The following is a 27807-nucleotide window of genomic DNA, read 5'->3' as shown; positions in this document are numbered from 1 at the left end:
CTCCTTGGGGTCAGGTGTTTGGTGACAGGCTGGAAAGTCATGGTAGGTTGGTGCTGCTGGCAGCTGAGGGTGCCTTCTGCTCTGGAAAACAGGGAGGGAGGAAAGCTGGTGGACTCTGAATAGCCTTGGGAAGAGCAAGCGGGGATCCTCTCCACGCTGTAAGAACAGACCCTTTGGAAATTCATCCGAGCAGCTGATTTCTTGGGGTTTCTCATCTCCTCTGAGATCAAACCCCATCCCCTTCTTCATCCAAGGGCCACCACAGCCACGCTGGGCCACCTACTCAGAGGGCAGCTCCTTCACCTGCCCAGTGCCACTCGCCGTTGGGGCTTGCAGACCTGTGCCAGTGCTACCGAGGGACCCTTTCCAGCGAACACTTTTAATTTTTCCTCTTCCTCCTTCACTCAGCTCTGCAGCATCACATGAAATACATGTGCAGCCGCCAGCTGCCCTGAGCTGTGACCATCGCTTGGCTCAGGGAGACAGGACTTAGCACCCTCCAGATCTGAGGGCTTGCTGGAGCACGCTGTGGACTGTCCAAGTAACTGGTGGTGGCTGAACTCCTCCTGCCCTGCGCTGGGTCCCTCTGGCCCCGCTCCTTCCCGGTGCCGAGGGCTGGTGGAGCGCACGGGGCAGCAGGCACCGCTGGGGTGTAGCATGCACAAGTGTGCAGAGGGACACAGGGGCACCAGCAGGAGCCATGGCTTCGTTTGGGAAGCTGACGGAGTATTTCAGCCTGAGGAAGTCGAGGCCGGAGCTGCGCTCCAGGCGCTGGGGCCGGCGAAGCGGGAGCTGTTGCTGTAGTGTCACGGAGTGCAGGTACGGGGTGGCAGCAGCCCGACTGTCCTGGTGCCTCTGCATGTGCTTGGGGGCTGTGGGATGGCATGTGCAATCCTCGGTGCTTTGCTTTCTGTTTACCTCTCTTGGGGCTGGGAGCAAGCCAAGGGCTCTGGGAGCATCACCCTATTCCTGTGTGGGGCTCCTGCACAGCTCATCGCTGCGGGATGTCTCTGGCGGGCTCTGTGACCTGGGCATGTCCCAGGTATCAGTGGCACATCTTGGGCGTCTGATGGGTGACCACATGCACCTGTGCCTGCCTTCCTCTGCCTGGTGCTCTCTGCTGTGCCACAGCATTGTCCCTTGATCAGAGGAGTGAGGTCATTGTACCAAAATCGCCCTTCCCTCCACCTGCCCTGTGCAAAGCCCTCTCTGCAGGGGCACCAAGAAGTGGCTTCTCAGCTGAAGTGGAATCTATGTGTCTGAGGTGCTGATGGAGCTTCCTGTCATATTGGAAGGGTCTGGGCAGTGGAGAGGGGAGCTCTTCTGGGCAGACAGACATGCAGCTCATCGGCAGCTTGTCTGGGGTATGGATTGCTGAGGGGATCACAGTGGGGATGGGGAAGGTGGCTTTTGGGCTGACTGGAAATTCTCTAGGAGCATGCGAGTGCTCAGAGTTGTGTGAGGGGGGTTGCACACATCCTTGTTTTGCATGTAAACACAGTTACTGCAATTAAGAAAATTGCTCTGGGTGCCTGGGTGGCTTCTCCTTGGATGTTTTGTGCAGCATGTAGGACAGAGCTAGCATTCAGTGCTGCTCTGGGCTCTTCCACATTTATGTGGGCTCAGCCTGAGCAGTGCATCCCAAATCTCCTGCTGATGCAGTTGGTGCCTCCCTGCTGCTGTGGGGTGTAGGTTTGTGAAGGGACACACAGGGCAAAAAAATAATACCAAGGCATTCACTTACCTTGCTCCCTGGCTGGTGAGCACTTTGTACTCTGTAAAGGTACTTAAAATATCTACAGATTCAAATGAAGTTGGAGCCCCTCCTGCTGCTGCCTGTGCTGCTGCTGAGACAGTGAGGCGTGCACAGCTGCCGCTGTCTCCCCTCTTCCCTCGGTGGCTGGAGAGGAGTCGCCTCTTCCCCGCTCACTTGTTTCTCCAGAAACACTCCTGGCAGAGCCAGGAGCTTTGTTCTGCTCTTTTTTGGTGTCGTGGACAGAAACCCTGGTTTCTGCCCTCGGGTTTTTGCTGTCCTGCTGTGGAGCTGGGTGTGAGGAAGGTCTATTGTCCAAGTGCTGCTGGGCGCAGGGTGTGCCTGGGTTTGCAGTGTGCAGCCAAGCGTGTGCCAGTGCCTAGCCCAAGGGAGAGGAGGAGGTGACACCCCCGTGCACAGGGTGCTATTGTCCTGATCCTTGGGGTGTGGGGTGAGTTGGGTGGTTTCCTCTGCAGTGGGAGATGTCGTGGTGCCTTCCTAGCTCTGGGACGTGAGCCACACAAAAGCGGCATTGATGGTGTGTAGCTCACGTACCAAATTTTCCTGGGGATGCTGGCTATGGATGTGGGACTCTGAGCAGCCTGCTCTGCTGGAAGACATCCCTGCCCATGGCAGAGAATGGAATGGAATGAACTTTAAGGTCCTTTCAGCCAAAACCATTCTGTGTCTGAGTTGTCCCCTCATGCAGGACTGTGGCTCACTCTGCATCAGATGTGGCCACCAAGGCCACTGCCTGTCAGTGCCGTGTGGGGCTGATGGACCCACTTGCCCCAAGCAGAGGCCCTGTGTGTGCCTGGCTGCTCTGGTGTGGCCAAGCTCGAGTTGCATGGAGCTGTGCTCTGCCTTTTTTGCCCCCTGGGCCAATGCATCTGCTCCAGGGCAGCTCCTCTGGCCTGGATTGTGAACAGATTTCCTGGTGTCCCTGACCCCCACAGTGACAAGGCTTGAGTGCACCTGTGGATACTGAGCCCATTCCCTTGATTGCTATGGTTGATTATGAACGTAAAACTAAGTGTTGATTGAAGTGTGGGATGCTTTGAAATCAGTGTCACTTGTCAACCCCGCTGCTTGAGCTTCTGCCTGTTTCCCTGCTGCCTCCCCAGTGTCTATACCTTGAGAAACCCCAGGAAATCTCCATGGCTGAGATCCAAAAGCCAACACAATGCTGCTGCTACAATGCCTGGCCCTGCCCTTGCTCTAGATGGTGCTTCTTCCAGCTCTGCTGATCAGCTTTCTGCTTTTACTTCCTTTCTTCACTCTATTGTGGGCAAGTGAAGCATGGAGATATAAGGTCCTCAGCTCCCACATTTCCATGTGCATGGAGGTTCCAGAGGTCCTGCACCCCAGGTGCAGCACGGTGATGTCTAACAGCCCTCAGCACAGCCCTCAGCAGAGCCCTGCCCTGGTCTTGCTCAGGGCAGCCAGGCTCCCACCACGCTTCCCAAGGCTGCATAATCCCATGGGACCACAGGGAACAGATGTCGGCAGGTACTCAGTCGAGAGCTTCCAATGACTGGAGTTATTAAATTCTAAATATAGTGGTCCCACGCATTCTCATAGGACCTAACAGAAATCAGCAGGTATGCAGTTATGGTTTTAAATAATATTCCTGCATTTCTAAACTACGCCTCCAGATAAAGCAACATGAGTGAGCTGGGATGAGTAAGTCTGCTGGCTTGAGAATTTGTGAGCTCAGACTTGTGCACAGAAGTGGAGCCCAGCAGGAGATCATCTCACTCAAGGTGCTTTTGGGCAAAGGTGCTGCTTGCAGGAGCTCTTCAGCCTCTGCCCCCCTGCTCTGCCCCCACCTGTGGCACAGTGTGTCCTGCTTTGTCCCTCTGCATTGTGTCAGCTGGAGGCTCCTCCAGCCTGAGCCCTGTGCTGCAGGAGAGGCTGTGGCACGGCTGCCTCCTGTTACTAAATCAATCACCTGGACAGTTGTCCCTGGGGCTGGGAGGCCCGAGGTGTGACAAGGTGGGGATCAGGGTGTCCCCTGTGGAGCTGTGCTGGGACAGGGGCTGGCAGTGTGAGTGAACACCCCAGCCAAGCCCAGCCCAGGGGAGCAGCTGATTTATTTGCAGCAACTTTTTTTCCGTCTAGCAGGGACAGTGATGGATGAAGGAGAAACTCCAGGCTTGGAGCAGGACTGCTCCGTGAGGGATGAGAGCCCAGGGCATGGCAAGGAGATGAGGATTTGTCTGCAGAACGGGGTGCAGGTGCCTGTGGGTGAAGCACAGGAGGTGTTTGCTGAGGTCTGGGGGGTTGTTCTTTGTGTTATCTTGTGGTGCCAGCCTTGAGGTGCTTGTGCCCAGCTCTGTGTTGTCTGGAAAGGCACAGAGGCTCTGCTCTGGGATGGAGGAGAAATGGAAGGGAAAGGAAAGTTATACTAAATAGTTCTTCTTTTAGTGTGCTGTTTGTAAACTGAAAGGTCTGGGCAACTGATTTTGGGTTCCTGCAGCTTTTGCAAAGTGGATCAGAGCATCAGTGTTGTGTTGTTGTGCTGTCACTGGGCTGACAGAGCAGTGCTGCCTGCTGTGAATGAGCCAGGGGGGCTCCAGGGTAGGCTGGAACTGTCTGGAGCATGATGGCACTTCCCAGGCTGCTGTTTGCTGCCAGGGCTGCTTAGCAGTGAGCCAGCCTGGCAGAGTGTTGCCCTGATTTTTAAAAGTGTTACGTTTTCTTTTATAGTTATTTTGAAAATTTTAAAGTTCTCATAAAACTTCTTTAGCCTTCTGATAATGTTTACATATTTGAGAGTCATAATTCCCACACAATTTCATGTATAAATAGAATAGTTTACGTATTTCTCTGTGGGTAGAGAGAAATGATTGATTGATCTTTGGACCAGTGTGGTTGGAGAGGTGGCAATTCCATCCTCCAATCCACAGTCACCTTTGGAATTCTGTAAATACCAGATGTTTGAATAAAAGTGGCTCGTTTTTCTCTTTTGAACTTACCAAGCTTCTGTGTACTCATTTCGTGTCCAATAGTGACAGCAGAGCACTGGGCTGGGACCCTGGGGGCCTGCATGAATTCTGGGAGGACAGAAGTCAGAGTTAACAGGTGTGAGAGAAGTTGTCAAGGACACTCTTGGAGCTGCTCTCAGTCTTGGTACAATGCAGGAAAGCAGAACTGCCTGAGAAGGCCTGTTTTATCACCACAGAGGAGACCTGCAACAGTAACTAATTCATTAAAAAAATAATTAAAAATCCCAGTTGAAAGTCGTTAAAAATCCCAAGTCCTGTCCAGAGGTGGCTTTTGAGAGAAATTTCTCCTCTAGGCAGGGGCTTGGGGACTGATTCAGTGGCTTTCACTGTTGGCCCAGGACTGTTCTGAGATAGATCCATTCCCTGGCTTCAGGAAGTTGATGCCTGTTCCCTCTTTGACCTTTCCCCTTCTCTGTGGTCCCCAGAGCCCCACAGGGTCCCCACAGAGGGGCTTTGATGAGCTCCTCAGGATATCACTGCCTAGATATGGAAAAGAAGATATTCAGGATGGTGGAATAGAGGGGGAAATTTGTGCCAGGGTTTGGATCCTGCATTCTGCTCCTGGGGGCACCTTCAGCCCTGAAGGCAGCAGAGCTGACAACCCCAAAAACCTCAGGGTGAAGACCCTACATCCTCAGTGGGCTCCAGGAGAGGAGATTTTCTCTGGCTTGGGGTGGCCAGGGAAGCTCAGCATGGGAAAGGGGGAGGAGTTTTTCTGCGCTGGGCCTGCAGGGTGGCACCTTTAAGGGTTCCACTACCTTTCTTCTCTCAGTACCTGAGCTGGAAGTTGGTGTTAATTAACAATAAATTAGATTATGTAAGAATTAAATTACATAAAAATTCCAACTTGCTGGGCCTGTTTTTGCCCATGTCATTAGACAATATCTAGCTGAAGAAGGGGTGCTTGGGGTCATCTTTGCACTCCTGGGGGGTAGAGGTGGGTCCAGGTGTTTCTGTTGCTCCCAGGGTCAGAGCCTGTCCCAAGCCTTGTGGGAAGCTGGACCAAGGAGCTGCTTTTTGCCATGGGGAGCTGTTACCTCCTCTCCTTTAGGGGTCTGTTCCACACTGATATCCTGATTCATGTCCTCACTGTGCAGTGTGATGGGCTTTGAGGTGGGGAGGGGTAGTGGGGAATGTTTTCCTGGCAAGATTGTGCTTCGTTGTTTTTGGGTGCTTAAAAATATCTCCTCAGCTCTGACAGCATGTCTGTGTTCAAGCACACGATTGTGGTGGGGGACAGGAGGAACTGGCAAGTTTTGGGGCTGGGAAATCGCACTGAGAGAACAGCTCCTGTGTTAGCAGCATGAGGCAGGTAAAGATGGCACGTAAAGACACCCAGAGGGTGACTCTGAGGGGCTGTCCTACATGGCTGAGAGTTTGACTGACTTCTCCTACTGTGTTTTTTGGCATTTTGAACAAAACCTTTCTGCTTCCAAATGACAAGTCCATATGGAAAGATATCTGCATTTTAAAGGAGAAAACTAGCAAGGAACTTGGAAGTGTTTTGGGTTAAGTGAAAAGTTTCCACTTGGAATTAGCCAACAGTGTTTGTGACACTTACACTCCAAACTTCCCAGTGCTCACACCTCCCTTGCCTGCTGAGATGCCAGCAGGAAAATGTGTGCGGCTGCGTGGATTCCTATTTTTTGCTGCAACAGATCATTTTTGTAACATATTAACAAGTCAATGTCCATGGTCACTGCATGGGAGTCGGCAGTGCAGGTGCTGGAAGTCCTACATCCAGTGTTGGTGACTCAGCCTGTGCCTGCTTCGAGAGGTGCTGAGCACCCATTAATCCTCTTAACTGGAACAGGCAGCCGAGCACTTTTGCAGCTTGGCTGGGCAGGAATGAGGGAAAGGGCTCCAGGAGCTGGAGCTGGAAACTTCAGCCTCATTCAGCTAGAGGTTGGGAATGTGGTGACAGGTTTTGGGGTGCCTGAGGCTGCACAGCTCTGTGTGGGGCTGTCTTCAAGGGCAGCCTGTGTCCTCTTGGGTGAGGCTTGTTTGGAATGATGCTCCAAAGACTGGAGCCCCTCTGCCATGGAGACAGGCTGAGAGCTGGAGAAGAGAAGGCTCTAAGGACACCTTAGAGCCCCTTCCAGTGCCTAAAGGGGTATTATAAAAAGTGGGAGAGTGACTTTTTACATGTGCAGACAGTGACAGGACAGGGGGGAATAGTTGTAAACTACAAGAGGGGAGATTTAGATTAGATATTGGGAAGGAATTGTTCCCTGGGAGGGTGGAGAGGCTCTGGCACAGGGTGCCCAGAGAAGCTGTGGCTGCCCCTGGATTCCTGGCAGTGTCCAAGGCCAGGCTGGACAGGGCTTGGAGCACCCTGGGATAGTGGGAGGCGCCCCTGCCCATGGTAGGGAGTGGGGTGAGATGGGCTTTAAGGTCCCTCCCAACCCAATCCATTCCATGATTCTGTGCTGTTTCCCACCTGCCCTGTGTGGTTGTGCCTGGCGGGGTCCCTTGTGCCCTTTAGCTCACACAGGTGCCCCATCTCTCTTGGTGCTGGTGTCTGTGGAGGCTGCAGGACTGAGCCTTCCTCCCCTCTCTTCTGTGCCAGCCTCTCCCCAGGCTGTGTCCCCGGTGTCTCATGACGATGACAAGCTGTCAGACGTGCACAACTGTGAGCAGAGTGGCAGTGCCACGGGAGGAAATGACATTTAGCTTTTGTTGCTTGATTGAGCTGCCTGGGTTTTGTATATTAAACCTAAAGAAGCCTTTTGGCTTTGTTCTCCCTCCTGTTTGCAGCACCGTGCCTGGGATCTGGCAGGAAGGGGCTTGGGGAACAGCACAGAGAAAAAATCTGTCTCCCCATCAAACTTGTCATTGCAAGGGGCCTCTCCACCAAACCTTGACTTATCCTGGTTCTCCGTTTCTGTGCTCTGAGGGACACCTGGATGCATTCCCAGTTCCAGCCCCCACTAATGTCTCAGTTCCACAGAGCTCCTGGTCTCGCTCTGGGCTGTGGCTCTGTCCCCTCCTGTGCTGTTAGGGTGCAGGGGGAGGTGATGTGGACAGAGCCGGGGATGCTCTGGGCCTCTGCCTCTTCCTGCTCCTCAAAAGCCTGCTCCCGTGGCTGTGTGTAAAGGGATGTTTAAGATCTGTCCCATAAAAGTGCGTGTATGTGTGGCCCGGGAGCTGGCAGGGAAAGCCCCCATGGATCTGACAGACTTGAAAAGCACATCCGAGCCCTCAGGGTCATCTTTTTGGGGTTTGGGGCCATGTTTTAGGTTAAGACAAGGCTTGCACCCGCTTTTCTCCCTTTCTGCCTGGCTTCCAGTTTCTTTTGAAGACCAATCTTTGGGATGGGAGATGAGCTTGGGAGCTGCCTGGTTTCTGCACAAGCTGAAGCTCATCTTTGCCTGGATTAGGCAGAAAAAGATGAATGGGCATCCTTTATTTTGGAGTGGTAGTTGGATGGGTAGTGGGAGGAAGGGAATGAAACTGGTATTATTAAGGGGAGTTACAGACAGAGCGTGACTGCAGAGCCAGCTCCTCCAGCAGAAAGCCTTGGCCTGTGAGTCACACTTTGCTCGAAAGGCTGTTGGGTTCCTAATTCCCACTGCTTTGGCACTGAGTCACAGCTGGGTGGGGGCGCAGGTAGGAAACACAAGCCCCAGCAATCCACAGTTATTCCAGACAGCAGTGGGAATGTTAACAGCTTCTGGGAGGAATGGTGGCTCCACGGGGAAGATTCCCAGTGGGGTTGTTCCTGGGTGCCCTTCTCTGCCTGCTCCTGACTGTGCAGGGCGGTCCCTGGGGAGTGGGGGGGACACCTGTGAGCCCCCAGGGTGCAGGGGGACACTAGGCAGCCCAGGTCCTGGCTTGGGTGGCAGGGGTGGCTTTGTGTGCTCCAGGTGGGGGTGGGATTTGGGGGGGCCCTGGCAGGCACAGGGCAGCTGTGGCGTGCTGCCTGCCCCAAAACACCTGGGAAATGTCCCTCTGCATCGGCATCACCTGGGGCTGAGGGCAAGGGGCTCGGTGTCCTTGTATCATGTTGAGCTGAAGGGTGGAAGTGTCAGAGCTGTGAGTGCCCGTGGGTTGGTGGCAGAGCCCGGGAGCAGGGAGGAGATGCCACTGGGATTTGGAGGCATCCGGGCACAGAATATCCTCTGTCCACCCCCTGGGGCAGGAGCCTGGCACCCTCCCGCAGGGAAGTTTGGGTGCGTTATGTCCTTCAAACAGCCCCTTGGTGGGGGAAGAGCCCCCCTAGGAGGAGAGGACTGCTCCAGGGAGAGCACCCAGGTGATGCTGTCCTGCAGGAGGTGGGCTGAGCCAGCTCTGGGAGAGCTGGGGAGGAAGGGAGAAGGGATAGATCAACAAAAGAGATTTTCTCTGGACCCAGGAAGAAACATTTCAAAGAGGAAAGGAAAAAAGGACACTACTGTTGGGAATATTTCAAATGGTAGAACTAGAATACTTACTTCAATAATTAAAATGTTTTTTTCCCCACAAAAATTCTGTGTTTTTTCCTGTAGGAATAGTTGGCAATTATACAAATTAATGCAAGATATCTTTACTTTGCATTTTTTGACTTTTTGATGGTAAGAATGCAGATGGGAATGAGCAGCTCCTCCTGGTTCTCTTGCTGCAGCATCCCCTGGCGTGGGGGGAGCAGAGCAGATCCCCCACCCGAGGCAGCCCCTGGGTGTACTGCTGCTGCCTGGAGCATCCATGTGCTTCCACAGGTGTTTGGAAACCACTGGATTTGGCATTTGTTCCTGTTGGCTGCTTGGAGGCCCCGGGCCCTCTGCTGTCTGCCCTGCGTGCAGGATTTGTGTGGCTGTCTCTAGTACATCTATGTTTTGGCTGCAAAACCATGTTTGTAGAAAAACTGGGTGCGTTTTTATGTTGCTTTAAAAAACAAACAGCTAAAATTTATCACAGAATCCCAGGATGGTTTGGGCTGGAATGGAGCTTTCAGCTCACCTCATTCCAAGCCCATGGGCAGGGACACCTTCCACTATCCCATCCAAGCTGGCCTTGGACGCTTCCAGGGATGGGGCAGGCACAAGCTCTTCACTGGGAGATTGGGAGGCTATCCCAACTGAGATTTTAGGGGATGTTTTTCCTGCAGCAGGGATGTGTTTCCCTGGCAGAGCCTGGCTCTGCCTTCCTCTGCGGGCTCTGAGCTGCAGCTGCTCACAGAAGTGGCAGAGTCCCCATCCCTGGAAGCATTGAAAAATGTGTGGATGTGGCACATGGAAAATGGTGGTGGTGCTGGGTTGGTTGTTGGATTTTATAACCTTAGAGGTCTTTTCCAACCTTGATGATTCTGTGATTCTCCAGACAGCCTGGCAGCTGAAGCTGTGCCAGGGTTCTTGTCTGGAAGTAGGACATTTTTGGGCTCTGCTTCCTTGCATCCCATGGCCAGCCCCCAGCCCAGCCCTGTGGCTCGGTTCCTGCTGTGCAGCGGGGCCCTGGGGCTGCCTGGGACCCTGACCTGATTCCACCCTGGAGGAATCCTGTCCCTAAGTGCTGCTGCCCAGGCTGGGCTTCCTCTGGGCTGTTTTGGAGCTGTTTGCTCCTGTTCTTCCCCTCACAAGACAGATGAAATCCATTACTCTGGCCACGAGCAGCTGCTGGGTTTTGCCAGAGCTCTACTCCCTGCTCCCCTCAGACCCCATTACTCTTGCACTGAAAACCCTCTTTTTAAGGAATTTTACTGTGATACACTGGGAACATAACAATTTTTTCCTGTTCAATGATCTTGTCTCTCTGACCATGGTGGTGACCTGCCTCTTGTGCTTCAGAGGAAAATGAAAACCAGCCTAAGGCTCTGGTTGAAAGGTGGTGCCCAGGGAGGTTTAAAACAACAACATGCCAAGGATTGATTATAAATCTGCTTTTTGACCAAAACATATATGAATAATTATTTTACCAGGGATTAATAGTCAGAGATGGATCAGCTCAGCCCCTGTTTATCTCCAGTGCTGAAAAACTTGGTGATGCTGCAGAAATTATGGGATTTCAAGCAAACCAAGCAGCTCCACCAGCTGTCTGGAGTGCCTTCCTGTGCTGGAGCACATCAAATTCAGGCCTGAAGCATCTCCCCTGTGGTTGTCAGGAGCAGCAGTATCCTTTCCAAGATGATCTCAGCAGCTTTTTGTCTCCTCTGTCGTGTGACTTGGATTTTGAAGCAACAGGGGAGAGCAGTCCTGTGTCATGAGACTGGGAACGGGACCAGGAGCTGGGGGGTTGTGGTGCAGGAGCATCTTGGCTCGTCTTGCCCAGGGAATGGGAGGAGGGCAGGAGGTGGGTTCTGGAGGTGACTGTGATACTGAACCCCTTCACATCCTCCCTGAAAGGTGTTTGTAAATGCACAGGAGGCAGTTAAGTTATTTATCTTGTAAATCAGCCAACCTTTTACCATCGGAGCCGGATGTTTGTCATCCATTACTTGTGCTTCATTAGCTTTTGTCTCCGAAGTGTTTCAGAGGAGACAGGAGATACATAAACATCACAGAAGAAAAGCCGGGAGCTGGGGCACAGCATCTGGTGAAGCTGGGGGAGTGGGAGGCGTTTGCTGTGTCCTTGGCAGGTGCCCGGAATGACCAGTGACCGGGTCACAGGAGTGACCAGTGACCAGGTCACCTGGCTCCTGCCAGGGCGACTCCAGGGCTCTGTCCTTCTCAGCCGGGAGCTGCTCCTGGGGCCGCTCCCTCTGCCCGGTGCTGTGTTCCCAGCCGTGCTCTGCTGTGTCTCTCCTGCTTCAGAGCTGGCCAGGCACTGCTGTGTCCCTGTGGGTCACATCCTGCTCATGAGCTGACTGTCAGCCTGGAAGGAGCTTCCTTCTGCATCTCAAACAGCCTTTTTTGTAAGCCTCAGAGCTACTCCATCTAGAGAGTGATCCCTGAGCCTCTTGTGGAACATCCCAGATGCCTTTGGCCATCCTCTCTGCTTCATTTGGATGGCATAGCCTGGCTATAAGCACGGGGACCCTGGGACAGTCACCACACTGGTCCCTGAGGATGCAGGTCACGCTCTGGAGCTGCCAGGAGGGAGGGTGCTCATCTGCTCCACTGTTGTGCTGGGATTAATTTCACCTTTGTCTGCCATCTCTCCCCATTTTTCAGAGAGAACTCAGCAGGATAAACGTTCATGTTCCATGAATATTCCTGCTTCTTTCCCTGGCCCTAGGGAATTTTTGTCTTTGTGGACTTTTTTGTTGTGCAAGTGCAGCTCCAGCAGGTCTGAGCTGGGCTCTGCCAGAGCCTTCCCCAGCGCCTGGTCCCTGCTCTGCCCCGGTGTGATCAGGGCAGCAGGAGGGCAGGGAGTGCGCAGGGCTCCTCTCACTCCAGGATGTGGAGGGGAGGTCTGGTGGCACCACAGCGACAGAGGGTGACAGAGAGGGCAGGGTGGCCACCAGCAAGGGCCCTGTGGGATGCTGCTGGGCTGGGAAGTGGAGGGAGCATCCCCCTGGCTAGGGATGTCATTCAGTGCCTGCAACAGAGCTGGAAAAAAAGATTCTTTTAACAAAGAAACCAACATACTTCTGAATGAATTAATGGCAGTGTCTGGCTCCAACATATTTCCTTATCTGTTCAACAATTGGATTCCAGTGAATGGTGAAATAGAGGCGTTGCTACAAAACACAGCCACAGCTCATAGTTAGTGAGTGCTGCCATGAAGGGTTTGTGTTTTTTCACCTTGTTTCCCTGGGGATGGCTTTGCCCAGCTTGGCATGCTGGGATGGTGTCGTGGTGCCAGGGGTGAGTAGCAGCAGCAGCTCTTTAGCACTCGGTAAATGCCTGGTGGGAGAGAGGCTGTGGGCAGTGGCTGGTGTGACACCGGCTGTCACACACCCAAGAACTCAGGGTTTTCAGGCAGCATCTGCCACAAAAAGAACTTCTGGCCCTTTTCAAGGCCATTTGGTACTTGGCTCCCAATGTCCTTGGTGCTGGGAGCAGGGCTGGGCTTTGGGCACAGGAGGCTCATAGCAGGGAATGGTGCTGAATTCTCCTCCAGGCAGCTCTGAAGTGTTTTCCTGAGGGCTGCCCTCAGCACAAGAGGTGTGTGACCCGCCTGTCCTGCCCTCCCACACCCCTCCAAACCAAAATGCAGTTTGTAGGGACAGCAGCACTTATTCCCTGGATGGCAGTGGTGTTTAGTTCAGCGCTGGGGTGATGGCCCTGCTGCAGAGATGCTCTGCAAGTCAGAGAGGTGGCAGGAGAAGAAGCTTTTGGAAAGCATCTGGTGGAAATCATGGTATTTCCCAGTTCACAGCTGAGTACTGGAAGGTATTTTTATAGCTTCACATAGTTGGTTTTCTCCTTTTCTGAACTTGCACACTGAATGCTGTTCTGGGTTTTGTTTTGCTTTGAAACTGTCTCACAGTCAGATGAAAGATGCTCTGTTTCAGCTCTCATTTTCCACTCTTCACACACATACACCAGCCAGCCAGAAAGGAAGGTGTTTTGTTTGGGTGTTTTTTGAATGCGAAGGGATTTCTCAGTGATTTTCTCTGGCTTTGTCATCCACAGGGTCACTGGAAATAGTGCCAGTGACTCACGAGTTTGCTCACAGCTGCTAAGGTTTGCAGAGCAAACTGGTGATTTGAACAGGTGAGGATGCCCCGCGAAGGCTCTGCTCTGCCAAAATCCTCAGGCTTTGGTTTCCAAGGCTACTCTGTGTGTTACCAGTTGACTTCCTCTCACACTCCTTCCCTAGGCTTCACTACTGCTGTGTGATCCCCTTAAACTGCATTCCCTGCCCTCCATGGGGTCCTGCCACTGCTTTGGGTGTTGGACTGCACTGAAGCACATCCCAGGGGCTGCTGCCTCGAGCTTCTGTCCAGAAAGAGCTTCTGATGCACAACAGCCTCCTGTGCTTCCCCTCTCCTGCTGCTGCTGCCTTCTCCTGCAGAGCCCCTTTGCAGAAACCAGCTACAGGTAGATGTTGGCTTGTCTACTGCTGCTGTCAGGGTGGGGATGGAGAAGATCCCTGCTCAAATCTCTGCCCAGCCCCGTGGCTCAGAGCAGAGCTCACACCCAGTGAGCACTATGCATTCCTGGGGGGTCAGAGGCACAGCCGTGCCTTGCCTCGGGCTTTGGGGGCTGGGCTGGCCTGGCCTGGCTGCAGCTCAGCCTGGTGGGGTGCCCCAGCTGCCTCCTGCAGGAGCCAGTTCTGTGTCTGCCCTGGGCTGGGACACCGAGTGGGGTGAGGCACCATGGCAGGACAGGGTGAATCCTGTGCCCTGGAGCTGAGACCTGTGGGGAAACCTCACAGAATCCCAGAAGGGTTTGGGTTGCAAGGAACCTTAAAGCCCATCCAGTCCCACCCCCTGCCATGGGCAGGGACACCTCCCACTATCCCAGGTTGCTCCAAGCCCTGTCCAGGCTGGCCTTGGACACTTCCATGGACCCAGGGTCAGCCACAGCTTCTCCGGGCACCCTGTGCCAGGGCCTCAACAGCCCTCTGCCAAGAATTTCTTCCCAGTATCCCATCTATCCCTGCCCCTGTACCTTTCACACCCAGCTGCATCTCCACAAGCTGTTTCAGGAATGGATGTGGGTGTTCTGTTGATTTGTTTCCATTTTGCAGCCATTGTTTGCGTTGCCAGGGGTCTCAGGCTGTGCATCCCCCCTCCCCCCACCCCACCTGCTTTGGGAGGGTGTTTGGTGGGTAATGGCTCCTCCTGGCTTGTAACATCTCTGATTTTCTGAATCCAGATGGAACCCTTGCCGAGTTTTTAAGGTCAGGTTGCTAAGTTACATCTCCTTGGAGGAGCAGGCTGGGAAGTGAGTGAGCAACCACAGGCTAGGAAGATCTGGGAGACCTGTTCCTCTGCAATAATTGGGCTCTCCTGGCCCCTGTCCCTGCCACCCTCTCAGCCTGTACCACATTTAGCTGTTCTTCCCCAAACCTTCTGCTTTATCAACTTCTTTTGCTCGGTAGATTTAGTGAATTAATTAACTCAGGGGGTAGAGGAGCCCTCTCCAGTTACCTGTGGGATGCTGGGTGGTGCTGCAGGAGGAGGGGCTGCCCTTTGTCTACTCTGTCTATCTTTGGTTTGAGTTTTGGGGCTGTGAGCTCTTTGGGGCACATGTTGTCCCCCTTGGATCTTGCAAGTGTCGTCACACATTCCTCGCAGGGCATATGGCTGTCACCAAGCCACAGCTCTGGAGCAGGTGGGCAAGGTCTGGAGTAGCTGCTGCCCTGCTGCTCTGCCCCCTTCTCTCCTTGGTTTTCCTGCCCAGGTTAACCTCCTCTCCTTCTTGCTGTGTTCCAGCAGCAGCCTGCCCCAGGGAAGGGAGTAGCACAGTGGCTGCTCAGGTTTGTGTCAGAGGTGCTGGGACTGGGTGCTGTTGCAGGATGAAGGCTTCCCTGTTCTCAGGAGTGGGACATCTCTGGAGGGTCACCATCCTCAGGCATTTCCAGGACACATGCAGGAGGTTTCCTTGCTTTGCTCCTGGGCAAATAATATAAATCAGTGAGGCTTATTGGGGTACTTTTTGGATTGTGAGAGCAGCTGCTCCTCCTGCTGCTCTCTCTGGTGCTGTTGGGGTTCTGCTGGGGCTGCTGGGGTGACTCCCCCATCCTGCCCTGGGAAGCTGCAGACTCCACACTCTCTGGGTTGGGCTGGAAGTGCTCTCCGGAGAGCAGCTTCTCTCACACAAAAACGAGCTGGGAGGGGAGGCTGGTGTGTGTGCAGTTTGTTCCCAGCTTGCAGGAGGGCTGCAGGAGCTGGCTTTTAATTTGCATTAAACTTTTCTTTCTCCCTTCCTTCCCTTTATCTGAGCCCTTCCCCTCTCTTTCGTGGATTGGAGAAGGACATCACCATGGGGAAGGTGCTGGACACAGCACAGCTTTGGAGATGAGTTCTGCTGGGTGTGTGGGGCTGTGGCCAGGCTGTGGCTGGGCTGGGGGTGCTGGAGCAGCCTTGCCCCCTGCCTGGCACGGTCACCCCTGCCCCACAGCTGTCCCTGGGGCACATTTCCCTGTCTGGCTGTGGGCTGGAGTGACAGAGCTGTCACTGGGCTCCTGCCTGAGCTCTCACACCCAGCCAGGAGGATTTTTCAACCCCTGTCATGACTCGATTATGTGCTCTCCTTCCTACCGAAATGCCGAACAGCAGCTAAATATAGGCTGTAAAGCGTTGATTGTGGCTTTTCTAATTGAGCTTTACACTCCGTCAGGGATTTTTACTAATGGGATGTGGCATCCTTGATAGCACCCAGCTGGGACGCCTGCTTGGGAAGCAGACGGAGATGCAATGTGACTTCCCGGTGCTCTCAGGTCCTGCCTGGCAGTGGCTGCTGAGGGCTCTGGAGCTGTGCACCAGCTCTGGCTTGGGCTGGGATAGAGTTCATTTTCTTCCCAGAGCTGGTCCAGGTCTGTGTTTTGGATTCAGGATGAGAACAACGTTGATAACACAATGCTGCTTTGGTTGTTGCTGGAAAATGTTCTCCCTAAGTCAAGGACTTTTCCATTTCTCATGCTCTGCCACTGGGGAGGTGACAAAGACTGGGAGGGATATTCCAGACCATGGAATGTCATACCCAGTATGGAAACTGGGGGGTTGGCTGGGAGAGGCCTATTGCTGCTGAGGAACAGGCTGGGCTTTTTGGTTGGGCACCACTTGTCTATCTGGGATTATATTCCTCTCTCTCTTTTTCTTATCTCCATTTCCATTACAATAATAACAACAACAATAATAATGATAATAATAATAAACACCACCAGCAACTGTATTTCAATTATTACCTCAACTCACGGGTTTTACCTTTTCTCAGTTCTCCTCCCCACCCCACCGGGGGGCTGGGATGAACGAGGGGCTTTGTGGTACTTGTGTGCCAGCTGTGGTTCAACAATGACAAGTGGGGTAGTAAATCCATGGAGCTGAATTGTGCTTGGGAATTTGAGTTCAGATTTCAGTGGTAAACAGGTTTCTAGTTGCTTTGCTTTTTCTGACAATATAAATCGCTGCCTGAAGATACATAGCTTGAAAATTGCTTCTCTGACAGAGTGAATTCTTCTGGTTTTTTTCCCCATGTGACTCTTGTGAGTGGCCCTGTGAGGACAAAAGGAACAGGAGCACTAAAATGCTAATGGGGTTCTGCAGGTGATGGAGCTGTACACAGGTATCCTGGGATTTACATGCACAGAAAAAGGAATGTTTTGAACTCATTTATGCAGCAGAGCGATGTGTTAAGCTCTGTCCCTGTTGCCTTGTGCCAGTGAAATATGTTACGATGAGATGTACAAATGTTCTGTTGGAATGGAAACTGCTTGGGAAGCTAATTCTGGCTTTGTATCTCTTGGCACATCTTGTTTCCATGCTGATCCCACTGAAGCGTGGGGCCTGGGGTGGGCAGGATAGTGCTGAGCGCCGGGCACAGCTGAGGCACTGCTGCCCCAGGCCTAGGGCAGTGCTGTCCCTGCCCCAACCCCAGAGAGCAGCAGAGCAGCAGCACCTGGGAACTGAGAGAGAATGTGATTGATTTATACCAATAAACTGCTGACCTAATGTCAAAATGTGCTGCCCAGCCCTGCTCTGGGGATGTGCTGTGTGGGGCTGCCCGGGCCTGCCCTCTGCCCCAGCCCGTGTGCCCCAGGGCTCAGTGTGACCATCCCTGGGAGGTGGCTGCACGGCTGTGGCACCGCTCTGGCCCTGTGCCTGCTCTCCTGAGTGACATCAGACTGGCACCACTGGGAGCTGCTGCCATGGGAGTGCAGGGCTGTTGTGACAAACATCCCAGGGACAGGCCAGCACTGAGGCTCAGGAGCTTTGGCACGATGGCCTCTGCCTGTGTGACCCTGAGCACTGGAGCATGAAATAGGATAAAATTTAGTGGTGGAACGTGCAGGGAGGCAGAGGAGTTGCCCTGCTGTCTGCATCAGGAGCTCAGGTCTGCATGATCACTGGGCTGGAGCCCCTCTGCTATGGAGCCAGGCTGGGAGAGCTGGGGGTGCTCACCTGGAGAGGAGAAGGCTCCAGGGAGAGCTCAGAGCCCCTTCCAGGACCTAAAGGAGCTCCAGGAGAGCTGGAGAGGGACTGGGGACAAGGGATGGAGGGACAGGACACAGGGAATGGCTCCCACTGCCAGAGGGCAGGGATGGATGGGATATTGGGCAGGAATTGTTCCCTGGGAGGGTGGGCAGGCGCTGGCACAGGGTGCCCAGAGCAGCTGTGGCTGCCCCTGGATCCCTGGCAGTGCCCAAGACAAGGTTGGACGGAGCTTGGAGCAACCTGGGACAGTGGAAGGTGTCCCTGGACATGGCAGGGGGTGGAATGAAATGGGCTTTAAGGTTCCTTCCAGCCCAAACTAAACTGGGATTCTATGATGCTCCAGGATGGGTGGAGAAAGCTGAGTCCAAGAGAGAAGGAGGGCAGTGAGGGGTGTGGAAACATCCGTGGGGAAATGAAAGCTAATTTTCTGGGAGGAAAGTGAAAGAATTTGCGTTAATCAGCCTTGAAAAATGCAGGCAGAAAGGGGCTGGGACTTCATTATAATGGAAATTAATCATGGGAGCAAACACCATAGAGGGGGGATAATTATTTAAGCTAAAGGTTAATATTGGCACAAGAAGAAATGAGCATAAGCAGTGAAGAATTGAGTTCTAGATAGAAATTTGAGTGAACTGTACCATTCATTATGAGATTTGCCCATGGCAGGGTGTTGGAATATGATCTTTAAGGTCCTTTCCAACCCAAAACATTCAGTGGTTCTGTTATTTTGGAACAGCCTTGGGGTGTGCTGGGGAGCTCGTTTGAGCTCAGCTGTGGGTTTTGTGAAAGCAGGGGACAAGGGACAGCCTTGGGGTAACCTTCAGCACAGGACACCCCACAACAGTGCTGGGCTCTGTTCCTTTTTATTGCATTTCTGGGTTCCTTGGAGCACCACTGGGGCCAGTGTCGTCCCCGAGGAGGGCACCTGGGGACCATGCCCAGGTGGGGACGGGCTGGAGCAGGAGGAGGGTGCCACTCTCCTGTGCCCCTGTGGGCGTGGGCTGCCGCTGGGCTTTGGGATGCGTGGCTGTGCGTGGTCATGCTGACACGTGGGGGTGTGTCCTGGTCACCCCGGCAGATTTGGAGCCCCAGCATCAAACTCAGTTGAGTTTTGACCTCACAGAGACATTGAATTTATGTTTCTACATGTTCCATGACACTCTGGAGACCTCTGCAGTACCAGCTGTGTGAGCCTGGCTTGCTGGAGTCTGGACCTTCCCTAGTACTTGCCAGTGACCTGTTTTCTACCTCAAATCCCTTTCTGGTGCTGTGGATGGTGTTCAATGGGGGTTTTACTGTCTCAAAGGAAATTTTTATCCCTTCAGTCTTGAACTGTCTGGTTTCCTTATTTGGTTAATTCAGATTATCTGGGAGTTTTGAGGTGGGCTGGGATCTTGAATTCTTTTTGTTCTGGTTGTGCCTTGCAGCTCAAGATGCTAATCCTGGTTACAGTACCTGGCCAGGGGAGAAGGCTTCACTGGCACAGAAGCAGCTTTGCTAACAGAGAGTGGAGTGTGGTTCTGAGCCAGGTGTGCCCAGGTGGGCAAGAGGCCAGTGACACCTGGCCTGTACCACCCGTGATGTGGCCACAGGCCCAGGGCAGTGACTGTCCCCTGTGCTGGGCACTGCTGAGGCACCTCCAGTCCTGGGGTCAGTTCTGAGATCCTCACGACAAGGCAGACACGGAGGGGCTGGGGCATGTCCAGGGAAGGGAACAAAGCTGGGAAGGGACTGGAGCACCAGGAGGGGCTGAGGGAGCTGGGAAGGGGCTCAGCCTGGAGAAAAGGAGGCTCAGGGGGGACCTTGTGGCTCTGCACGACTCCTGACAGGAGGGGACAGTCAGGGGGGTCGGGCTCTGCTCCCAGGGAACGGGGACAGGACAAGGGGAAATGGCCTCAGGTTGTGCTGTTAGGGGAGAGTTAGATTGGATCTTGGGGAAAATTTCTTCACAGAACAGGCTGCCCAGGGCAATGGTGGAGTCACTGTTCCTGGAAGTGTTGAAAAGACCTGTGGATGTGGCCCTTAGAGACATGGTTTAGTGCTGGGGTAATGGTTGGATTTGTTAATCCTAGAAGGCTTTTGCAACCTGAACAATTCCATGACTCCATGAAGGGCATAGCTGTGTTCAGCCAGGGGCTGCGTGTCACAGAGGGGTCCTGGCCTGAGTGACCCTTCCCACCTCCTGAAAGCCCTGTGTCCTGTCCTAGCTCTGAACACCCCTGTCCTTTGTCCTTTGTCCTGTCCCAGCTCTGAACGCCCTGTCCTTTGTCCTGTCCCAGCTCTGAACGCCCTGTCCTGTGTCCTGTGTCCTGTCCCAGCTCTGAACGCCCTGTCCTGTGTCCTTTGTCCTGTCCCAGCTCTGAACGCCCTGTCCTGTGCCCTGTGTCCTGTCCCAGCTCTGAACGCCCTGTCCTGTGTCCTTTGTCCTGTCCCAGCTCTGAACGCCCTGTCCTGTGCCCTGTGTCCTGTCCCAGCTCTGAACGCCCTGTCCTGTGTCCTTTGTCCTGTCCCAGCTCTGAACGCCCTGTCCTGTGCCCTGTGTCCTGTCCCAGCTCTGAACGCCCTGTCCTGTGCCCTGTGTCCTGTCCCAGCTCTGAACGCCCTGTCCTGTGTCCTGTGTCCTGTCCCAGCTCTGAACGCCCTGTCCTGTGTCCTTTGTCCTGTCCCAGCTCTGAACGCCCTGTCCTGTGCCCTGTGTCCTGTCCCAGCTCTGAACGCCCTGTCCTGTGTCCTTTGTCCTGTCCCAGCTCTGAACGCCCTGTCCTGTGCCCTGTGTCCTGTCCCAGCTCTGAACGCCCTGTCCCGTGCTGTGTCCCTGCAGGTCTCTGGACAGAAAGCTGCAGCGGCCGCTCCTGGGGAAGTCGCGGACGCTGCCCAGCATCCCGCAGTCGCCAGTGCTGAGCCGGCTGCCCCTGCTCGAGCCCGCGGCCTACAGGGACGCGATGCCGGAGCAGAAGCCCTACAAGAAGCACTCGGCCTCCGAGCACCAGAAAGGCTGCACGGTCCCTTCTGCCGGTGAGTGCACCCACCCCTCTGTGCCTACAGGATCCCAGCAAAGCTTTCCTGCTTCTCCAGGGGCACAAATTCCACTCCAGCCCATGTGGAATTTATTCTGCTCTGAAAATAGCACTTCTTGGTAAACTTTTGGGGTTTTTGCCCCTGGTTGAGTCTTTCTTTGAGCTTGATACTTAAACTTTCCAATCCTTCATATTATGCTGGTGAAAAAGAAGAACTGGTTGTTGGAAGCCACCCCAGGTAGAGAGGTGACGCTTGGAGCCTTCTGCCTGAGGGTGCTGGGGTGAGATACCACCCTGGGGCCTCCTTGGCCAATGCAACAGGCCCAGGTGCCTCTTTCCTGTGTCACTTCAGGGCGCTTGTAGCTGGCCTCCACCGGGAGTGGTGGCAGGAACATCACTGCTGTGCTCCCAGCCTAGCACTGTGTTTTGGCCTTTGGGTCAGCCCTAAGGATTTTTATCATGTTCTTCTACTCTCATGCTGATCCTGATGAAATACTAATATTGCTGGGCCAGCTGCTCTGAGCAAGTTTATTGGCAAAGCCACTGATGGCCAAAGTGTTTCAGTGCTTTTGGTGCCAGCAGAATCACGCTGGGACTATAAAAGTGATGGGAATGGGGATTATTAACACTGAAACAAAGATAAAGCCTGGAAGCCAGGGCTGACAACCCAGTGCTGAATAAAATCCTTATAAAACAGCTCCCATCAAACAGCACCCTTGGATTTTTTTATTTTTATGGGTTTTTTAAAATTATCTCTCTCACAGTCAGAGCCCTGTGTTGCTCAGCAGAGCAGCTGTCCAAACCCTGGATTAATTTTGATGCTTTGCAGGCTGCATTTCATTTCCTGGTACTACTAATTTTCCCAAAAGTTGTGCACAGAGCGGATCTTTGCACATCGCTGAACCCTTCCTGCCACTCTTGTCGTGACAGAGCTCCTGGGTGTCCTGCAGCACCTGAGCCACTGCTTCCATGTGTGGGACCCGTGGGTTTTCCTTCGGTCCTTCAAATTGTTAGAGTGGGTCTTGGAATGGGAGGAAACCTGTGGGAAAGCTGTGTAGGCTCCACCACGAAGGACATGACATGCAGAGCTCCCTTGCACACCTACAGGTCCCCATTTGCTCTGTTGGTGCTTCCAGTGAGCTGTGCTGGAGGTGAAGGAAGGGAGTGGGATGCTGGTGTGAGACTGTGGGGTGATGTTGCCATGTGGGTCAGACCCACTGCAAACACCTCGCCTTCTGCTGCAGACACCTTTTGTCCTGGGAGTGCAGACAGGCTTGTGCTCCATGAAACAGCCGTCCTGGAGCAAAGCCTGTGCACATCCCTCCCTGCACAGCAGGAGCCATGGAAACTCTGAGTACACGTAAGAAGTGCTTAAGATCTTTGTTCGTGGCTGGAAGGGGCCGGGGATGCCAAGAGGAGAAGGAGTAGGAAAACCCATGGAGACTGGAGGGCTCCCTCCACAGCCAGAGCAGTGGATGAATGTGTGTGTTGTTTTCAGTCCAGATTCTCCCACGTTGTTTTCCTGGCTCAATTAGGAACTGCTAATTATTTCCTTATGAAGGCTGTCAGGATGATGTCTCAGAGGAGAAAAAGAAGAGATGGCACTGCTGGCAGGGTGGGACATTTGGACAGCACGAAGGGAATGGAACAGCATGCGGTGCTGCAGGTTAACAATCCCTGGGATGCTGACCAGGAATGCAGGATTCCCATAAGGATTTATGAAAAAGAGCTGGGCTGCTGGGTATCAGGATGGAGAGAAGTTGGAACAGGTTGCCCAGAAAGCTGTGGCTACCCCTGGATCCCTGGAAGTGTCCAAGGCCAGGTTGGACAGGGCTTGGAGCAGCCTGGGATAGTGGAAGGTGTCCCTGCCCATTGCAGGGGGTGGAATGAGATGAGCTTTAAGGTCCCTTCCAGCCCAAACCATCCTGGGATTGTCAGATAAGGTCCTTTCCCTAAAGAAGTGATGAATTTTCTGTGAGCAGGTACCACCACTCCCCATTCAAGGTGGGGGGACCCAGGACCAAAACCAGCTCAGGAAGAGGCTCATGCACAGGGACATGGCAGGAGCAGGGCTGTCCTTGGGAGAGGTGATGAGCTCATCTTCAGGGAGAGTTCACAGCTCTGGGGAGGAACCACACTCTGCTTGCTGCTGTTTTGGGGGTCATGACCAGATGGCCCAAGCAAGATGGAAGAAGTGATTATGTCTGGCGTGGATGAGATGTGACATCCTCATCTGCCCACTGGGACATGTTCCTCAACCTTTTCCTTTGTGTCCTATGGTTCCAGTATGGCAGCACTGGAGGAGGGATGTGCCCTGGCACTTGACGGGAGGTCACAGGAGGTTGTCTTGCTGTGGCACCACAGCTCCTCTGCAGGTCCTTGTGAGGACGTCAAGGTGCCTGGTGGGGATCTGGGGCCCTGCAGATGGGCAGAAGAGCTGAGCCTGTGGCTGCTGAGCCTCCCAGAGCCCTTCTTTCCCTTCAAAACAACGTTCCACTTCATTCCATGAGCTCAGGAACTGGCTGGGCTGGTCAGCAGGTCTGGGTTTCCTGCTGGTCTGGTTTTGTTTTTCCCCTGCAGGATACCCATAACAGTGCTGTGGTCAGCTGGGACAGGCTATGGGCTCTTCCTCTCCGTCCTATATTCTTCAACTCCTTGCCTGGAGCTGCTCCAGGATTAACCCCAAATCCTTATGGCTACAAGTCCTAGAGAGGAGAAGACAAGCACAAATGGGGCTTGATTGGATAGGGACAGTGCCTGCCTTGTCCAAGCCATTATCCCTTGGGTGTCACACATCAGTCTGCCAGGAGGTCTCTCACATCCTGGTGGCACAGAGCAATGAGCTGCCTGTTGCTTCTCATCTCTTGTTCCCCTGTGAAGATTTAGGAGTGGGACTGAGGAAAAGCTCTCCTTTGCTCTCTCACCTCTTCCTTCTACAGCAGGCAGGGGCTTCTCGGCCTCTGACCAGCTGCAGCCCTCAGCTGCAGCCTGCACAGAAACTCCCTGCATGGTTTACGTGCCTGGTCCTTGCAGTTCCCTCCTCTTGCACCTGGAAGGAGCAGACAACTCTGGAGCACTTCCCTGCCTCCACTCTCCCTTGTCTGTCAGGCAACAGGCAGAGCTCTTCAGGAGTTGGCTCCATGCCCTGCTGTGGGTCTGGGAAGAAGTTAACTTGTAGCATGGTTGGGGTGAGTTTATTGGAATTTGTGCCCATGGGAGGAAAATAAAGAAACCACATGGAAGCAGCTGGATTTGAGCTTAGACCAGGACCCTGGCATTAATTTTTCTTCTGCTTGTAGAGGAGGTGCTGGAGAGGCACTGTCCTTGCTGTCCCCTCCATCCTTTGATGTGTGTCCTCCCCAACACCTCAAATTCAGAAAGAAAAAAGGGTTTGCAGGAATTGTTACTGTCACGCCCAAAGAGATGGGTCAGAAGATCTTACAGAGGTGCTGATGTTGAGGGCAGAGCTCTTGAAGTGAATAAAAGGACCAGGAGACCTTGTGCTCCTTTCTTGATAAGGCCTTTATTAAAAGATAGCCTAAGGGGGTGGGGTACGGGGTTCGCGATGCTGCCGCCACTCCCAGGTGAGTCAGCGTCCCAGAGGAGGGGTAGAGAATCCTGTCCGTTACGGCAGGGTTGGAGTCTTCACCCTCGGAGGATACGTCCAAAGAATCCACTTGTGGCTTCTTCCTCTAAGGGGTTTACTTCATTTGGACCTCTCTCAAGTCATGGCGACCAGCTCCAGGGGTGTTGAAGGCTTTCTCGGATTCTTTGAGACTTTCCTATCCCGTAGATGTGGATTGTTGTGCAGTCCCTACTTTGGTTTGTGGTCTGAGTCCAGTTTTGGTCCACTGCTGGGGTCTGGCAATTAACATGCAATAGACACTAGGCCTTCTGGGAATCAGGAAGTCACCTCAGGGAGCAGCGGCTGAGTTACCCGACACCATGCAGGGGACAAAGAGGGTTCAACTTACTGGGTACAAAGGGTTCTAACAAAGGGGTTATCATCAGGGAGAAATATCGAAACTTGAGGAGTACAACCAGAGTGTGAACTGGGCATAGGGGCAAATACATCATGTAGGGAAGATACGAACAGGGGTAGAATTAGTGAATACACTCAAGCGAACTTTCGAACTGTGGAATAAGTGGATAAATGATTAAACATACAAACAATTTCCAGCTGTGGAGTAAACAGACAAATGGTTAAACATACAAACAAATGGTTAAACCCTAGATTTATTCATAACAGCTCTGAGTGACAGAGGGGTGAGCAGCTCCAAGACACAAGAGCATGAGGATTGTTGGCCTCCAGTCTGTGGGCTTGCTTCTGTTCCTGGCATTTCCTCTCCAGGTTGGATGGGACCCTGAGCAACCTGATCTAGTGAGTGATATCCCTGCCTGTGGCAGGGGTTGGAACACGATGAGCTTTTATTTCCCTTCCTGCCCAAGCCAGTCTGTGATTCTCTGACTTCTTGATCTTCCCCTTCTGACTGTTCTGGACTTGATCATTGATTTATTCTTTGGTAGCAATCAGGACAAGCTCCTTCAGCAGGTAGAAAAGCATTTTGGGGTAGACAAGGTCCTGTGGTGGCTCCCTGTGTGCAGGGAAGAAGGACCCAGTTTGGTGAGGATCACCCCTTGGGCAGGCCAGCTCCTGCTGGAGAATGCAGCTCCTATAGGTGAGAGACAAGACCAAAAGCTGCAAAATCCTTGGGGAACTGGGATTAGTGAGAGCAGATGAGGCCCAGCTGCTCTGTAGGATTTGAAACCCAACTCCTCATCCTTGGGTGAGGTGCCCTGCACAGAGGCATGGGTACAGCAGGTGAGTCCTTTCCCTCATTCAGCACATGGCCTTGGCCCTCCTTGCTTAGGGCAGCAGAACAGTCTGGGTGACCTGTGGGGCTGGGAGGGGACAATCTCGAGGGCACAGGATGGCACAGGCAGTGGTTGGGCCATCTCAGGTGAGCATCGGGGGCATGCTCCTCCTTTCATGTGCCATTTCCCTGCATGTCCCCTGCTCTCTGTGCCAGTGTTCCCTGCTGCGCTCCCAGAGCGATGCTATCTCACAATGGCAGTCTGAATCTGCCTCCGATTGACGTGTTTGTGCATGGAATAATCACAGCTTTCAAACAGCAGTTCCTGTGTTGTGTGAGGTGACATTTGGAGAGGAGCAGCAGCAGCTTAGTAAATTGAAAGTAGGGGAGGAAAAATCTACATGATGCTCAGAGTGCTGTGCTCTGGGTTGCCTCTTTCATGGAATGGTTTGGGTTTGGGTTGGAAGGGACCTTCAAGATAATCTTGTTCCACCCTCTGTCATGAGCAGAGGCATCTCCCACTATCCCAGGTCACTCCAAGCCCTGTCCATCCTGGCTTTGGACCCTTCCAGGGATCCAGGGGCAGCCACAGCTTCTCTGGGCACCCTGTGCCAGGGCCTGCCCACCCTCACAAGGAAGAATTCCTTCCTAATGTCCAATCTAATCCTGTCCTCTGGCAGTGTGTGTAGGTGGTTCCTCTTCTGGTGGCTTGTAGTCCAGCCTGTGTCTCACCATATTCCATGTAAACCCCACAGCCTTGCCGGGTAAACTGGACTGCACTGCTGAACTGGGGCTTAGGGCCATTATCTGCTTTAAACCCCAGAAGTGTTTTGCTCCTCAGCCCTGGTGTACTGGGATCCTGGTTGTTCATGCTCGAAGGTGCTGGCTTTTTCAGAAATGAGAGGCAAAGGATGTTGCCTTGGTAAGCGGCTGCAGGAGGGGGAGAGCCCCTGGAGGCAGTGAGATGCCCTTTTGGGCTAGTAATTGAGAAGGTTTTCAAGAGTGAGGCTTTTATTGATTGTTTGTCATGGCTAGAGCAGTTATTTTGGCTGAGGGGAGGAGGCAGGGCAAGCTCCAGATGTAAAGAGGAGATTGGCAACAAAAAGCCGGCGACAATCTGAGCTGAAGGGAAAAGAGTGCAGCAGTGATATTCTGGAAACATCTCCTGTTGTTTTGCTGTTTTTCCCTTTTGTTGCAATGAAATGTGGCCAGTCCTACCCTGGGATCACCAGCCCTGCATGGTGCCAACTGTGCTCTCCCACTGTCACCACTGTGGCAGTGTTAGTGAGGTCTGTCCCTGGGGCTCTCAGCCCTGCACTGCTGCATCCTGTTGCTGCTGGCGACGGGCAGGTGGGGAAAGGAGGTCTGGCTTCTGTCCTTCATGGGGCTGTTGATTTGCTCCTGGCTGTGCCATAATGGGTTTTAGGTTTTTTTCTGCAGGAGGAGATGGCAGTAAATAATTTTGTCGTTTGTAACACCTGTGATGCCTCATTTTTCCCATTCACAAAGCAAGACTTCAAGGCCAGACTGGACAGGGCTTGGAGCAACCTGATGAAGTGGAAAGTGTCCCTGCCCATGGCAGGAGGTTGGAACGAGATGAGCTTTAAGCTACCTTCCAACAAAAAGCATTCCATGATTTGAACTGTATTTGACTGATTCCTGCCAGGAGATGGTGGGGACTGTGGGTTCCTGGGCAGGTTGAGTGCAGGGGCTGTTGCCTGGGGCAGGGGTACGTGGGGATTTGTCGGCAGGACCTGCTTTCTGTACAGCATCTGTACCCTGCAGCTGTGGGATGGCCAGAGGGGGGTCCAGGGATGCCCTCTGAGCATCCCCAGAGCTGGCTCTGGGGGTAGGACATGTCTGGGTCATGCTCTGATGGGGACACATCTTTTCCTCTGCAGGGGAGGCCTGGCGGCTGGAGGATGACTGCTCGGAGCCCCCCAGGGCCCCCCAGCTCGGCACGGCCGTGGAGGACGCCCCGTTCAGCTACTTCCGCACCCGCTCCTTCTACATGAGGAAGAGCCTGTCTGTGGACAACCACCTGGGCTCGCTGGGTTACACCGTGCACCCGGCCGAGAGCAAGGCCGAGCGCGTCAGGACCAAGCTGCGGCGGCAGTTCGTGAGTATCGGCCTCTGGCCGCCCACGCTCACACGCACGCGGCTTCCCAAAAACACTGACATCTTGGAGAGCTATTTTTGTGCCCAACATTAGTAAAACAACAGAGAGGCTGCTCCAGAGTGGTGGAGCAGATGG

General features: G+C 53.5%; 1 protein-coding gene across 1 annotated transcript in view; it reads left to right on the top strand.

Annotated features, from left to right (window-relative positions):
- The first annotated feature begins 608 nt into the window (after positions 1 to 608).
- LOC128815364 (ankyrin repeat and fibronectin type-III domain-containing protein 1-like) overlaps positions 609 to 27807 on the top strand; it is a 191087-nt gene continuing 163888 nt past the window's right edge. Inside the window, exons 1-3 of the mRNA XM_053992058.1 lie at positions 609 to 819; positions 20544 to 20737; positions 27455 to 27672. Coding sequence (XP_053848033.1) covers positions 701 to 819; positions 20544 to 20737; positions 27455 to 27672 — 531 coding nt within the window. The 5' untranslated portion in view covers positions 609 to 700. The remainder of the gene's footprint in view (positions 820 to 20543; positions 20738 to 27454; positions 27673 to 27807) is intronic.

The sequence above is a fragment of the Vidua macroura genome, chromosome 16 (genome assembly GCF_024509145.1).
Source record: "Vidua macroura isolate BioBank_ID:100142 chromosome 16, ASM2450914v1, whole genome shotgun sequence".
In the NCBI taxonomy this organism is placed as follows: Eukaryota; Metazoa; Chordata; class Aves; order Passeriformes; family Viduidae; genus Vidua; species Vidua macroura.
This window is presented reverse-complemented; position numbering and strand designations above follow the sequence as displayed.